Source organism: Xenopus tropicalis, chromosome 5 (genome assembly GCF_000004195.4).
Source record: "Xenopus tropicalis strain Nigerian chromosome 5, UCB_Xtro_10.0, whole genome shotgun sequence".
NCBI lineage: Eukaryota > Metazoa > Chordata > Amphibia > Anura > Pipidae > Xenopus > Xenopus tropicalis.
This window is the reverse complement of record NC_030681.2, coordinates 43,945,980-43,962,391: the sequence shown is the minus strand read 5'-3', so window position 1 is coordinate 43,962,391 and position 16,412 is coordinate 43,945,980. Positions and strand designations below refer to the sequence as shown.

Below are 16,412 nucleotides of genomic sequence, written 5' to 3'. Positions count from 1 at the left end.
GTTGTAAAATATGAGTATTTTAGTCACCTTGGAGTTCCATGACGTGAATAAAAGCACATGGCCTTTGCCCTTTTACCTTATTATGGTCATGGAACTCCTCTGTGACTTCTACTATTCTTAAAGGAGAAGGAAAGGCTAATAAAGAGTTAATCTCAAGCTGCAGGCATACCTTCAGTTCTCTCAATAATGCCCTTAAGTCTCTTATTTCACCTGTTCAGATGATCAGAAGCCAAACAGGAAGAAAAAATGTTATAATAGGGGATACATTATTCCCTGTATTAAAAATCCTATACACCTCATGTTTGTGAGACAGATTCCAATAAATCCAGAGGAGCAGGAAGATTCGGGAGCTGTGTCATCTGTGGAAGAGGAGATTTTGTGGGGGTCACAAAGCGTCCCTTCTGTCAAGGCCTCCACTATAAATAAAAGCTTCTGTGCATCCTGGATAGGGGTGGATATGCACACTGGGCCCCTCCAAAGATTTTTTCATGGGGGGAGTATAGTTATGCCACTGTTCCACATACGCCATTATTGAAATACTTCAGCCTAGGAATTCGCATCATTGATATAATAGCGAGAGTTTGGTTTAAGGCAAGTCTGGCTCCACCTGTGCATATGCTTGGCATAATAAGCTTTGTGCTAATGTATTACAGATACGATGCAAAACTCTGTGAATATCATTTTATATGGAACACTCGAGCGGCTTGTGGAAGTATTCCAAAACCTGCGGAAATGAAAAATGGCATATTAAGCCTTGATGATGGTGTTAATGTCAATTTAACTGATATTTATTTCAAGTAAGTACATTCTATCCAGTTGTTTGTAATCCTTTTATTGTTTAATCATTTCTTCTTTTCGGGTGTGCTTTGTGTTTATTCTCTTTACCTATTATTATGCCATTTATACAGGGCTAACATTACCGTTGCGCTTTACAGAGAAAATACATTGCTCACATCAGTCCCTGCCCCAGTGGAGCTTACAGTCTAAGGTCACCATCACGTTCATAAACACTAGGGCCACTTTTATCAGAACTAATTGATCATTTTGAGACTATAGGGTTCATTTTCTTTTCCCCACACTAAAACCACTTTTATTAAAGGTACTTGTGCCCTAATCTGTCCTTAGTGCACTAAATACTTCCGCTTAGTTGCAGTCTGTTCTGAATTGAGCACTCTTGCATCTATTGAAGCATGGTGCTGTGTGAACCTTGGAGCTCCGGCTCTTACAAGGCGCTAGTTCCAGGGTTCCCTCAAAGCCGAGCATCAGTAGATAGTAGCACACTTGGGTGCAGATGCCATTTGCACACAGAATACTAAAACTGATACGAGCAAACACCGGAACTGACCCCAGGCAGGCTGCAAAACTATGTGGTGCAGTTGCACTGGATGCAGCCACAAGAGTCAGAAGCAGCACAATTGTGTCCAATTTAACAACCAATTATGCACACAATAACATATGAATTCTGGGGGAAAACAGTGGACTTTGCTCACTGCCTGAGGATTAGTGAATGCACCTGAAGAGCTTGTTAGATAGTTGCAGCAATGCTGCTATTGTCTAGATATGTGTTATTCTGTATTGTGCATCAATGGCAAATATTATGAAAAATGAATCCTGCAATGCAGTCATGACAAAATTATCCATCCCCACCTATTTCTAATATACATTTCTTAAATAATCCGCACCATTTTTATAAAAAAAGACAATCCCTTCCCTGTGATTCAGGTGCAGACAGGGTATAGGATAGAGACCTACAAACCTTGCTTGTACGTCTTAACACACAGATGGAAAGGAATCTCATTCTGAAATAGGTTTGATTTTAGCAGTGTGGAAATACACCTTGAGCCAAAGTTCATCCTTCAAGCATCAACTGGTGTAATTATCAGCGCCCAGTATATAATCTGTATGATCACTTGGTATCAGGCAAATGCAGTGGGTGATACCACAAAATGAAGAACATATATGTACAAAACAAAAAATACATTGCTGCACATTACACCTTTAAAGGCGAGTCCAGTTTTGCCTTACATTATTATATACTGTCACTGGCAACTGACTGCTGGAATGCATTTATTCATAGAGATCCTTATATAGTTAAGGGGGCCCTGCAGTGCTGCACTTGGATTATCTGGGCCACCCTGCTGTTAGTGATCTGCAGATTTGGGAAGGGATGGAGCTCTGGTGCTGCATGTTCTTTCCCCTACACAGCTTCCGGCATTGCTCATTTGTTATTGAAGTCCCAATAGAGCTGCACAGGGATTGGATTGGTGTTTGAACTTCCACTGCAGCCCACCCAATCCATACAGCTTTCCCAGGACTAACACTTAATTGAGAAATGAGCACTATGGAAAGCTGTTAGAGGAAAGACGTTGCAGGCACCCGAGCTCCTATCCCCTTATTCTGAAGTCTGCAGTTCACTGACAGCAGTGGGGCCCTGCTAATCAAGTAAGTGCAGCACAGCTGTACACCCAGTGGTGGCGCTGTGGCTTTACCCTATCCCAGTGTCATTCTTTTGGATAGGCTGCAGCTTCTAGTCACTAAATACAGCCCAAACCAGAGTCGAGCATCAGTGTACATTGCAAACGTTCTGAATATCCCCCCTTTTATTCAGATCATATAATGCTACTGGTGACATCCGATCGAATGGCAAGGACAGCTATGTCTATGAGATACAGTTATCTGGAAAAGCAGATTCCCGCTACCAGGAATGTAAAGATGCCAGCGTATGTCAAATAAAACTAAATGGGGATTTCAAAAGACCAGTTGGTTCTGTTAGGAATGTCAAGTATTACATTAATGGTAAGATTTATTTTTTCTGACTTATATACAAGAAAGCAACCCTGATCTTTCTGAATTGGAGTATTTAAACTACATAATCACATAATTAGTCGCTCCATTTTGATTCCAAAGTCAATACTTTTCTGTGTGTTTCAGATGATGATTTGGATGCTGTGTTCACTTCTGACTCTCAGTGTGGCAAAGATAAGTCAAAAAATGCTACAGCCACCATCTTGTTCTACTGCAGTCAGATTGTCGGGGAGGGAAGGCCAGAATTCTTCCACGAAACGACCGATTGTCAATACTTGTTTACTTGGTATACTTCCGCCGTCTGCCCCTTGGTGTAAGTTCTGATACGTTTTGCTTACTGCAGTGGTACATAGCAATGCTGATATACAGGTATGGGAACCATTATCCAGAAGGCTCTGGACCTGGGGTTTTCCAGATTAGGGATCTTTCTGTAATTTGGATCTCTGTACCTAAAGTCAATAAAATGATATAAACATATAAATAAACCCAGCTGGATAATTTTGCCTTAAATAAGAATTAATTATATCTTAGTTGGGATCAAGTACAAGCTACTGTTTTATTATTACAGAGAAATAGAAGTTTTACTTTTAAAAATTAGAATAGGTCGATTAAAATGGAGTCTAAGGGCAATGCACACGGAGCTATTTACAGTCAGTTATTTGTCACAGATTAGACAAAACTGAAGTCTCTATGTATGTTTTAGCAGAGACAGGTCTCAGTATCTAAATAACAGAGTCCAAAGAGAAATTGTCTAACATTTCATGTATTGCAGGCCTAATGGCAATCCAGGCAGTGAGCCGAACTACCAGGGCCTGTCTGGCCGGAGCCAAGCTGTGGGTGCCATTCTCAGCATACTACTGGTTGTTCTTGTTATATGCCTGCTGGTGCTCTTGCTGTACAAGAAAGAAAGAAGGTAAAATATCTACACACAAAAGTTCACATTCTTCTGTTTTTTTCTGTTACACCTTGATTTAAAATTGCTAGAGTTTATTGTAATTATACAGCATTTTTGAGAGCTATAAAATTAGGTGCTCTGAGAATTGTGCATTGCTTTGTGGGGAAAGAACAACAGCTTCCTTCCTGTTCATAGCAAAAAAGGAACCAATTTCTGATATAGCGCTGGTGACTAACAGGAAACATTTGAAAATAAATTAGATTGTTTGACAGTAAACAGAAGGGAAGGACGACAGGATGAGGAGGCGAGCTCAGTAATATCTTGAACATTTAATTTCAGGTGTATTTGATTTTTAACACAGTGCTAAGAAAGGTAAGTTGGCATTATGCAAAAAGGGATCTTATCCAGGAAACTAGAAACCTGAAATGCTCTCATTTATAGTGGTAAAGCTTGAATGAAGAACAGGGGGTCACACCTATAGATAAGAGAGGCAAAGGATTCTTGCTATGTGAGCAATGTGTTATAGACTGCTTCCTCTGCCCTGTGTGGTCTTTAGCATTAGGGTATATGCAAAGTACACAAAGCTACAGGTACTACGTGTTTTAAAGTTGCAGATTTAGCCAGGGAAATATTTTTATTGCTAAAATGGAGTCAGTGGGGGAATGCAGCATGCAATATTAGAAATAACCGTCTACAGTGGATCATTTATTATTATTATTATTTTTTTTTTTTTTTTTGTACACTCTGTTCTGCTTTACCTTATGTAGATGTCCTCCCACCCAACCCCTAACTTGCATGTCATTCAGATGTTAGGGAGAGGAAGTAGGCACCGCCTGCAGCAGGACCCTGTTTTTACCTCCTGCCCTAAGTCAGGCAATAAGGACAGGGTACAGATGCACTTCCTGGTGCTGCTCTCTGCTTTTTGCGACGGATTAGGAATCTGGCATGAGGAGCTGAGTACAGCTTACCCTGGCCGCAAGTGATGATGAAGCACTAAGAGGCGTACTCTAGTGACATTTACCAACTCTATCGCTTGCGCCCCAGGGTAAAGTGAATGACCCCTAATGTCTATGCACAAATGCAATACTAGGTTTTAAACCAGCTTTGCTAGATGTTTTTGTATAGCAGGGCCAGTTCCAAACCCCGTTTGTGTGACATAAGTTTTTTGTTCAGCTTGTTTACCCTTTTCCACAGAGAAAGTGTGATGTTCAAGATAACCAATTGCTGTAGAAGAAATTCTCCCGTGTCCTACAAATATACCAAGGTAATAGCCACAGAAGCAACATGTTCTACCCTATGCACATGAAAACAAATGACATAAGTTGGTTTAGTCAAGCACTTTGTATGGGCATTCACTTTACATTTTTGGCACAAAGGAGGAAATAAATGGCAAGCAAATACAAATGATCAATAAGCAGAGTTTCTCAACTCATTCAATATGAATCAATTTCACATTTGCTTCAGGTAAAAATCATTAAGCAGCCAGCTGATCTCTCTCTATGGGTCAGAGAACAGTAACCTGTAGAAATAATATGTGGTGGTGCTAGAGACACCGCAACTATGGAACATGTTTATGATTTTAGATGGTCTAACCACAAATACTATATTAGGCCAGAATGCATTGCTTCCTTACTTCCAACCATGTCTTTCCATGTATTGTTACTGGCAAAGGTCTAGTAAGGCAGTGCCCCTAGTATAATTAAATGCTTATACATAAACTGTGTGATAGGCCCATAGGGTTGGGTTCTCTAGTGAGCCCCATGTACCTCAAGCTGATACTGTTTCCATGTTCCCCTCAGCCTCCTCAGTTGTTGTTTGGTAACCTGCAGTCTCTTTGCCCTCAAAGAAAATCCTCGTAGGGACTAGAACTGTGTGTAGTCAGTGGCAAAGCTTTTTCCAATTTGCCACTCAGGAGCTTAGTGTTTTATGATATTCTAAATTGTTGTTCAGAAACAATTAATTCTTGATGGCATTTTTGCATGTTATCTTGGCACATAGCTGGAATTCAAATGTATAACAATATTAGGAATTATGGGGCGTAAGTACAAATGCATTCCATTCTTCCTAACGGGGCTGTACTAACACATGTGTGCAGGTGGAGTGCAACATGTTCTTCCTGCCCTCCCCTGCGATGGAATCCTCTGCAGGGGAGTGCATGAAAAAATGTTTGTGAGATTGAGCCCTTAGAATTACTTGCATCTCTGCTTAAAATGTAGCATTGCTGAATAAGTGCCCCTAGTGGCAGATGACAAAATAACACCCAGTAGAACAATAGGAGTCACACTGTTGTAAATGATACCACAAGGATCTGTGTAAAGCTGGCCATACACGCACCGATACTATCGTACGAAACCTCGTTTCGTACGATATTCGGTGCGTGTATTGCATGTTGGCGAGTCGACCGATATCGCAGGAAGCTGATGATATCGGATGACTCGCCGATCGGCCAGGTTAGAAAATTTTGATCGGGCGCCATAGAAGGCGCCTGACCAAAATCTGCCGTCAGGGCTGAATCGGCAGAAGGAGGTAGAAATCCTATTGTTTCTACCTCCTTATCTGCTGTTTCAGCCCTGACTGTGTGTGGCCCTGACGTGTATGGCCAGCTTAATGCTGTGCGCCTATAGTGAACTGAGTTTCCTGCCCAGCCACATTACTAAATCTAGTAAACTATCTAAATAAGTTAATTGTATGAGACCTTCGTTAGATAGAATACTTTGAAAACCATTGTTCTAAATCTGCCTTCCCCATTTTTACAATCATATAGATCAGCACTGAAGAAGAAGCAGATGACAATGAGACTGAATGGCTAATGGAAGAGGTGTCCACAGGCAATAATGCAAAACAACGTCAAGAGAATGGTCACATTAAGTCTGTAAAGCCCGGGACCTTCACCTCACTTCCTGTGGACGACCTGGACAGTGAGGATGAAGTCTTAACCATACCAGAAGTCAGAATTCAGTCTGCCAGGAACAAAGAGATGAATGCAAGTCAGGCACAAAGAGGCTACAGTTCTGCCATTGACGAGAAGTTGATGGGAGCACAGAATGGAGCACGAGGAAATCAGGGCAAGGCCAAGCCTGGTCACCATAAAAAAGAAGATAAGCTGAATGTCCTTTCATTCCATGATGACAGTGATGAAGACATGCTGAATGTGTAGCACCGGTGTGTACGCTCACTCCCATTTACTCTTTGTGCCTAAGAAAATATTGTTGGGACAGACAAAGCTACTGCAACCAAATATGAATAACTTGACCTAATGCGCTGTTCCCTCACATTTTTCTCCTTGGGGGGAAATTTAGGAAAACAAACTAAAATAAAAAGTGCAAGGAAAGAGAAGAAGGGAAGTGGCCTTTTTGCAGTTTACAGTGATGATAATGTACAGATTTAGTGCGCAGTGGGTTTGCGGGGAAGTTCAGTGCATTTGGAATCGTAGCCTCCTGGGATTCCTGTGCCATCTATGGGAGCTGATCATCTTCTTGCTTTGTACGTTGCACTTTGTAATCAATGAAATTCAAAGAAACTTCAATGACTTGATCCTCTGGCAGCGGTGAGAGAAAAGAGACTACTGGCATCTTCACTATTTATTCGCTTGAACTACATCTCAGGTTGGCTGAATAAACAGCACCAAGTTCTTCCTGCCGGCAGGGTAAAACAATAATAATCGAAATACTGATGGAGCAGAGAAACGCACTCCCCTTTGGTCAGAACTATTAGGAACCTGGCCTCTTCGCTTCCTTTATTAATTCCTTTTCTTTAAATCCCAGAGCATTATATGAAGGACTGTCATGAATGTCATGTTTTCTGTAGTAATATATCATAGGTATGGTACCTGCTGCTGTCTGTGCACGACATAAACTTGTATTGCTCTGTATGTGTTTGGGGTGTAGAGATCACTTGATCTACATTTAATTAGTACATCAGAACCCAGCTTAAATCTAAAGAAACCGATTGAAGTCCTCATGTGATTTCATCCTAAATCTCAGTTATGCTCTGCTGAGTGCAGCTCTGGTAAATGCCATAATATTAAATCCAAGTCCTATAAAGAGGCCTTACAGTGTGCATCCAGCAGTATTCCTAGGCAGTGTGCAAGGTCAGCGGGAAATCATTCCGTTCATTACTTGCCATTGTGTGCCAACTATCCACAAAACTGGCACAGGCCAATTTGGGTGCTTCCATTTCCTTCTTGCTGAACAGTAATGTAACCAAGCTAACACCGTGTGACACTGTATTCTGGGTGTGAAGTGGTCAAAATACAGTATTGGCACATGAAATATTCCCTTTATAAGTTTAGATATTACCTAGTGATGGGCAAGTAAAGCCTGAAGTACAGTAAGCTTTGCAGATTGGTGTAGGAAATGTGGTTGATGTGCCACATTTAATAGCTTCTGTATCTCTGTCCTTTAGGGGTTTACTTGCCCTTTAAAGACTGAGTGCATTTTGTATAAAACTTTACATTGCATTTCCACAAGATGAAGGAATCCATTTTCTTTTGCACTTTTGGCAACAGACGTTTTCCGTAGCTTGCTAGGTTGTTAGTAAAAGCCTCCCCAGCCAAAAGGGGGCAGTATATAACATGTTGGTTATATTGGGGAAAAGCCAGCGCTTATGTGTGTAGTGTCCCTTTACCCTAGGACTATTTGTATTTTACCCCATTTCAATAAAACAAAAATGTGTTTGTTTATGAACCCCAGCCAGATATAACACTCCTATATTATCTTTGGTTGCGAGCAGCATTCCCAGCATCCTCAGCCAGTTTGCATTTATGCTTACCTAGATGGTTGTTGTAGTTCACAGCGGCTGAGTAGCGGTGGCTTTGACTGTTCTGTTATTAATGCAGTATATACAGGACTATCAAATTATAAGTCTTCTCCCACTATTGATATTTTTAAAATCTGCAGCTGAAATACAGTGATTTTTACAGTTTTATTAACTTTTTTTAAAAGAAAACATGCAGGCAATATGCCCAACTAACCCCCGGTGGGGGGGGGAATGTCTCTGTTCTAGGCATCCTTTACTGCATATTTGTTTGCATATGCACTGAAGCTTCCATACTGCTTTTGTCAGTGGGGGGTAATCTCCATAGTCAAAAGGTGGCCATACACTTTGACGTGGACTCTTTTGGTGAGGTCTCCAAATGAGTGGATCTCTCCCCAGTCCAGCCACCCACACGCTGGGCCAGTGTGGTCTGATCCTAGTTGATGACCTCCACACACCAATTTGTTCCTCGACCAGTCAAGTTTTTAATCTGCCCAATGGATTTATTGCTATCTTTTGGGAGTCCTTAGGTTGCCACCCCAGTCTGGATAGGCAGGGTAAGCCGCTTAGATTGCCCAGTCTATGGCCAGCTAAAAACTGAACAGTAGTATGTGGTGGCTACAGTTTTGGTGTAGTACATAGAGAGGGTATATCAGCCCTTTGTGTCCTCAGATGTAGCCATAGCGTCACTCAATTATTTTTTCTGCCTTCCCAACCCACAAATAATACAGTCTCACCAATGCCAATCAGTAGAGCCTGGGACAGGTAGAACCATACAGCTAGTAACAGTGCTGGGTGCTGTTCTAAGACACCAGGATCCAAGATGGGGGTACACCTTGTATAACAAACATTTGGAAGTATAACCCACAATACATTTCCTGTATGACCTATCCCAATATACATTTGCTCCTCTACTTGGGAAATCCCAATTCACATGCCACAGACAATCCTGCCAAATGAGGCTTCGTTTTTGAACCAAATTGTTTTCCTTTTTACTTCTGTGCCAATGTTGAGAGCAGAGTGAATAGAGTAGCACACTGAGGGTACTCATGCCATCCCTGTTAGCCATTTGAATCCCTTTTAAGGAGCAGAAACAGGTGCAGATGGGGGGAAATGTAAGCAACATTTGCACTAGCATAATCTCCCTTGTTACTTTGCATTCACACTGCTTTATACATTGCCCTGTCTATAAGACATTTGGTACAGTTCATGTGGAGGTACAGTGACCAGATCTTCCCTTTAATGCTTGGCCCCATTAAAAAAACAAAACATTCATTCTGCAGGGTTCCATGGTAGCCAAACATCCCTTCTCTCTGCATTTTTAGTATGTGGCCTCTTAAAGGGGTGGCCTGGTAAAGGTTATTTGTGGTATGTTTTTCCCTGTGAAGTTAATTTAAAGGTGATGCTGAGTGAGCCTCAGCTCAGGTACTTCCCATATGATTTGTATATTTTTGCTGATTCTTTTGGTTTATTGGTAAAAGAAGCTTTTTTTTTTAATTTGTGATCCTCTTGTAATATAAAAGTATTGAACAAATAAAAAATATAAGTTATAACTCATTTGTTTGTTTATTTCACACTCTGTGCCAACCACACTCATATCTCCTGCTGGCACCTTGATACATTGCCTCTGCTTTAGTCTGTAGGCTGAACCCAGAGAGGAATCCTTGGTGAGTTTTATATAGCAGCCACCTGGCACATAGGGCACAGCCATGGTTAGAATGGGTGAAATGAAATAGAATGATGCATAGACAACAGTGACACATTACTGCATACATCCACCAGTTATGTTACAATGCTGTTTTTACAGCATAAATAGAGTTACACAGCAAGATAAATAGCTTTTTAATCGTGGGGTGTCTCTGATCTCTGGGTGGCACCTTGAGTAAGCAAGGGAGATAAATACATACTGTATATATTCCAGACCTGGGCTATCCCTCATAAGTTTCTGCTAAGATGCAGATCTTGTGCCTGAAATGATTGTAAGTGAAGACACACATAGATTACCATTAGGCAATACTATTTTCCACCCACCGTAGGTAGTTGCATTCGCTATGGACCAGGCTGGATTTGGTCCTAGGTCTCATTCAGATTCAGCTTAATGAATTGGTAAGAATGGCATCCCACATTCAGGGTTGCATCTATACTATGGCAATACACCCTGGCAGAACTTTCCTAGCCTGCTATCACACATATACAGTAGATCACACAGTCTCCACAATGTAACTACATTTTGATTCCTAGTGCCTGCACCTGTATAGAAAAGCTAAGAGCTGCAAGCAAAACCTTATTGTTCAGAGAGAGGCAGAGTGTCCTTCCTTATGTTCCAGTATGTGAGCAGGGCACAGGGATGTGGCACCCCTCCAGCACTCAGTGCTTTTGCCAGGTAAGCCTGACTTGGACATGCTGGAAGCCCTGATCCACTATGAATATATTGATGGTTGTTTCTTTCTTTAAAATCCCAAATCATTTGCACGCTTGATATAACTTTCCCTTATTAAACTGTGCAGGTCAGTTGGGAAAACGCTGTACTCGGAGCCAAATTGGCACGGTTTTAGCAAATAATGTGCCTTGTCCATGATAACTAACGTCACTGACATACTGTATTATAAGAAAAAGATCATTATTACAACATCCTGTACTGAATGACTACATTGCAATAATCATACACAGGCAGGTGACTTGCTCCACTAGGCTTAAGAGTTCAACCACTTACATATTAACTTGGTTTTCTCTATCTTTATTATAAAACTTTTTGCCCCCTGTTGCTGAGGCTGTGATATGTGGCCTCCATTCAGAAATACAGAGCTAAAAAAAAAAAACCACACAAAAAATAAAAGGCATTTGATCTCTAATCCAGAAACCAGTTAACCAGAAAGTTCCAAATGCAGCAAAACATCATTATTTTTTAATATAACTGAGTAATAAGACCATACATCTACACTGATGGCTAACAAGCCCTGCTGGGTTTTTTAAAGGGAAACACCACCCAAACACAACTTAATCTTTTGGATGAATTTAATATTTTTCATTAATATAATAATATGGTTTGAACAGTTACCTAAGCCTGGGCCCCTGTTGTGTTGAACAGGGGCCCTGCACTTGTGATGTCAATAAGGAAAGTAACATCACAGTGCAATGCATTGTGGGTTATGTAGTTGCTGCATGCTGTCTGTAAGTGGTGGAGAAGTTGTTACAATTTGTAACATCAATGTTTTATTCCCTCCACCCTGCTAAGATTTCCAATGATGCAGAAAGAAAATAACTGTTTTTCAGCTGGATTTCAGCATATACTGTAAAGGGGGTATTTATTCATACTTTTGGAAGGAACAGATTACAGTGATGGATATATTAGGGGTTTCTGTGTTGTGTGGGGCTTTTTAACAAATTTTGGATTGGAAGCTGAAGTTCCCCTTTAAAGTGTTTAAGTTAAAATATAATGTACTGTTGCCCTGCACTAGTGAAACTGATGTGTTTGCATTAGGAACACTTCTATAGTTTATATAAACAAAGCTGCTGTGTAGCCATTGGGGCAGCCATTCAAGCTGGAAAAAGGTTACATAGCAAATAACAGATAAAATACCCTTGTATTCCACAGAGTTTATCTGTTATTGCTATGTAAGCTGTGTTGTTTCTTCTAAATGGCTGCCCCCATGGCTACACAGCAGTGTGTAATGCACATGAATGGTTCGGGAAGTGGCCTGTGGCCACTGGTTTCTCTGGTTTTATTGCAGCTACTAATGTGTGCCATATCTGTTACAGGTGCAGGCAGCAGTACATTTCTTTTGGGTCTTTTAATTTAATGCAGGATATTGGGGAGGGGGTCCCACCCCTTTGCGTGCCTGCATATGTGCCATTTATGTAACAGAAACACATTTCACACCCTTGAGAAGCCTACAGAACCCATTGGCCTGCAAGGAAGAGACAGCACTGGCATTACAGTAGTTAAACTAACAGTCCATTCCTTATTTCTGGCATAATTTGTGTATAGTAAGTAAAAAAGAGAACCATTAATAAGTAGGTTTTAACTTTTTGTGTCCTTTCACCCTCATGCAATAATCTTTGGATTTAAATACAATATTGAGCAATGCAGCACTGGGAACAAGGGCAATGAATACTAATCATAGCTGTTTTCCTTTATATCCATTCAGCATACAAAGCACATTAAACAAAAGAGAAAAGAAGACAAGACAACTCAGCTGCCGGGATTATTTCACATGGGTCTCGCACAATAGTATTTACATGTAAGTAAGATATTCACTTCATTACCAACAGCTGATCTGAACCCATTTTGTAGCCCACAGGGATTGGGATTTGTTTGGGAGACAAAACACCTTGATGCTCCTGATGAATGAGGCTCTTGCAGGTATATTTTTTGCCACAGAATGTCAACCTGGCAAGGGGAGTCCCAACCAAATGCCACTTATTACATGATGGGTGCAAAGTGCGCCTATCTGCATTCACGCCTCCCAACGTTTGAAGAAAGTAAACAGGGATAAAAAGAAATGTTGTGCATAGTGCGGTGACATTATTGACCATGCCCCCTAAATACCACTCCCATTTTACAAAATTTGGCAGGTTACTTAAAGTTTGAACACATTTCTGTCGGTTTTTGGGGTCTTGTTTTATATGTTATTACAGATTTGCTACAAAAAAGGTGAAATTGCCCTTTAAGCTGCAAGTCTCAGTTCCCCTAAGAGACCTGTTTAGCTTATTAGCTACAATTGTATCTCAGTGCAGGTGTAGCTTAATAAGTTTTCTGTGCTCTCTTTGCCTAAAGCTACTTATCTAATTAAGTTTGAGAAACATTGTATCTTTGTAAGCAGTCAGTGCAGGAGATCAAAGGGAAACGAGGGACTTTACAGTAAGAATCTGGGACTTCAAGGCTGTTAAAATCACTACAGTTGGGAGGTATGCAGCATTCCATAGCAAAGGTTCCAACATCTGCATTACATTCATATGAACAAAACTGAGACAAATCTGCCCAGGTTCCTTGTAACCATTAAGGACTCTCATATTCTTTATCAGGATGTTAGAGACAGTGTCAAAGCAGTGTGGGACTGGCCCATCAGGATACCAGGAAAACTCCCGGTAGGCCCAGGTGTCAGTGGGCCCCTGCTCCTCACTATTTGGCCTGCTTCATGGTTATTCCCTATTTCTGAATGGGTACAAAGAGGAGAAATAGATGGAAGAATAGATGCTAGCATGTAAATAAACGAGACTAGGAGAATAAAGAGGTTGGGTGAGGAAAGGAGGACAAATAGTTGGTATAGTGGGCTTGTGGTGTAAGGTTTTCTGCTGGCCCCTGGGGTCCCAGTCCCACACTGTTTAACATTAATCAGAATGTTACATGACAGGTATCTGTAGGGAGAAGCTTAAGCCTAGGTAGTGTCCTTCTTGTAGAGTGATCTAGAAGCAGATAAGTATCTCTAAAGTCACCTTTAAACTCTTTGTAATCTTTGACTCCTCACTGTGCATTGGAGACAAATATGGAAATGTAAGCAATATGCAATATAACAATGAGCACAGCAGAAATGCTTATAGATAAAGTCTGTTTTTATGGATTTAAACTGAATTGTGTGGGATTGGCTTAAGAATGTCAAAGGAAGACAAAAGTTAGAAATATTGCCGTAGGAAATGAGATGAGACCAAAAGAGAAGGGAAGGTGAGAAGAAGAAAATATGAGGCTCACGGTTGAGGTAGGGTTGGTTTTTTTAAATGGGATTTGAATGGGGTGTTAATAGTTTAATTTGATAAGAAACTGGGAGCCAGTAAAGGGATTTGCATAGAAGAACAGTGGATATGGAATGTGGGATAAACGGATACGTTTTTTCAATGATTTGCCTTCCTCTTCTGATTCTTTCTAGCTTTCCCCTGGGGGTCACTGACCCTGGCACCTAAAAACTGTTGCCCTGTGATCTTACAATTTTATTATTATTGTTACTTTTTATTATTTTTCTATTTGGGCCTCGTCCTATTCATATTCCAGTCTCTCATTCAAACCACTGGCTGGTTGCTAGGGTAAACAAGGCTCTAGCAACCAGATAGCTATAGAAATTTCAATTTGGAGTGCTGCAGAACAAAAAGCTAAATAAACAAAAGACACAAAAAATGAAAACCAGTTGCAGATTGTCTAAGAATATCATTGCCTACATCATACTAAAAGTTTTTATGGTGAACTATTTATCCTTTTTAAACCCACCTTTTCATTCAAGCCTATAACCTAATCCTTTAGCAACTTGACAACTTAAGCCCCTTACTCATTGCTCATACACACACTAACTTCTGGTTTTCCATCTTTCACTACGCACTTAACATTACTATTGTAACCAACAGGAACTCTACAACCACACTGGTTCCCTTCACCGTATGTTTCACTTCCTCTTCCACTGGAAGCTTGTATGAGCTGTCTCCTAACAATATACAAATGGAACTGTGCAACTACTCTAGTGAAATGTTTGTCTGTATACAGCAGGGATCCCCAACCTTTCTTACTCGGGAGCCACAGTCAAATGTAAAAAGACTCGGAGAGCAACACAAGCATCATAAAAGTTCATGGAGGTGCCAAATAAGGGCTAAGATTGGCTATTAGGCAGCCTCTATGCACACTATCAGCTTACAGGGGGCTTTATTTGGTAGCAAATCTTGTTTTTATTCAACCAAATCTTGTCCCCTTCGGGTGGGCGATATCGGGGAGCTTGAAGTTAAAAAAAAAATAATCCGATCGTTTGGCCCTGGGGCCAAACGACCGGATTATGTAGGCGGCAATGGGGCAGTTGGTTCGGGGACCGCATCAATGAGCCGATGCGGCCCCCAATCTGACTGAATCTTTTGACCTGGCCGATCGATATCTGGCCAATTTCAGGCCAGATATCGGTCGGCCAGCCCGCTCGTTTCTGCCTCTACACAGGCAGATAAGCTGTCGAGTCGGTCCAAGGGACCGATATTGGCAGCTTCTATCGGCCTGTGTATGGGGGCCTTTACTCGTGAACCACAGTCCAATGTGAAAATACTTGGAGAGCAACACAAGCACCATAAAAGTTCATGGAGGAGCCAAATAAGGGCTAAGATTGGATATTAGGCAGCCTCTATGCACACTATCAGCTTACAGGGGGCTTTATTTGGTAGTAAATCTTGTTTTTATTCAACCAAAACTTGCCCCCAAGTCAGGAATTCAAAGATAACTCCCTGGTTTGGGGGCACTGAGAGCAACATCCAAGGGGTTGGTGATCACCATGTTGCCCCCTGAGCCACTGTTTGGACATCACTGGTGAAGATCTTATGACTGGCAAAGGCACATTTCACCAAGAAGTGGTGAATTTTCTAGACCTTATTCTCAGAACCCCCTTAGGAATTTGGTTGATCACCAACAGGCTTTGGGTTTCCTTACACCCGTCTTGCACTCATCAAAGAGGTTCCCCAACCACCCCCTGGACATGAGCTGATAGAGTGGTCAGAAGCAATGTAAGCAGTAGAGACCAAACACACAGAACATTTTGGCTGAGGAGCTTACCCCATTTATTCTGCCAGTGAAACCACAAACATCAACGTATCTGGGTGGGGGGGGGGGGGCACTCCCTTGCTTTGTCAGGATAACATAACAGTGAAATGGTGGTGCTTAAAACAATAGTATAGACACACCCCTAATTAGGAGGGTACAATTAATTAGGGGCGGGTCTACATTATTTCTTTAAGCACCACCTTTTCATTTTTATGTTGTCCTGACAAAGGGAACTTTATTGGCCTGTACATGACCAGCTATCAAATTTGTCTTGCATTGTGCTATTATTTTCATATTATATATATCCCACGCATAACTAATGCATACCTCTCCTGATCATCTGTAAAAGTTCTGATACTCGTGGAATTTTAATGATAAAAGGACAATAATACTATTCAGACTAAAAGCAGACCATTATTATTCCAGCAACCTCTTCTCCTGTAATTACAAAGCCAAAAC

General features: G+C 41.1%; 1 protein-coding gene across 1 annotated transcript in view; it reads left to right on the top strand.

The window, feature by feature from the left end:
- The window catches only part of igf2r (insulin like growth factor 2 receptor), a 74,974-nt gene extending 64,966 nt beyond the window's left edge, over positions 1-10,008 (top strand). The window contains exons 42-47 of the mRNA XM_002933871.5: positions 654-797; positions 2,609-2,796; positions 2,932-3,118; positions 3,578-3,718; positions 4,895-4,964; positions 6,465-10,008. Of these exons, the coding sequence (XP_002933917.2) occupies positions 654-797; positions 2,609-2,796; positions 2,932-3,118; positions 3,578-3,718; positions 4,895-4,964; positions 6,465-6,857 (1,123 nt within the window). The 3' untranslated portion in view covers positions 6,858-10,008. The remainder of the gene's footprint in view (positions 1-653; positions 798-2,608; positions 2,797-2,931; positions 3,119-3,577; positions 3,719-4,894; positions 4,965-6,464) is intronic.
- The last annotated feature ends 6,404 nt before the right edge of the window (positions 10,009-16,412 follow it).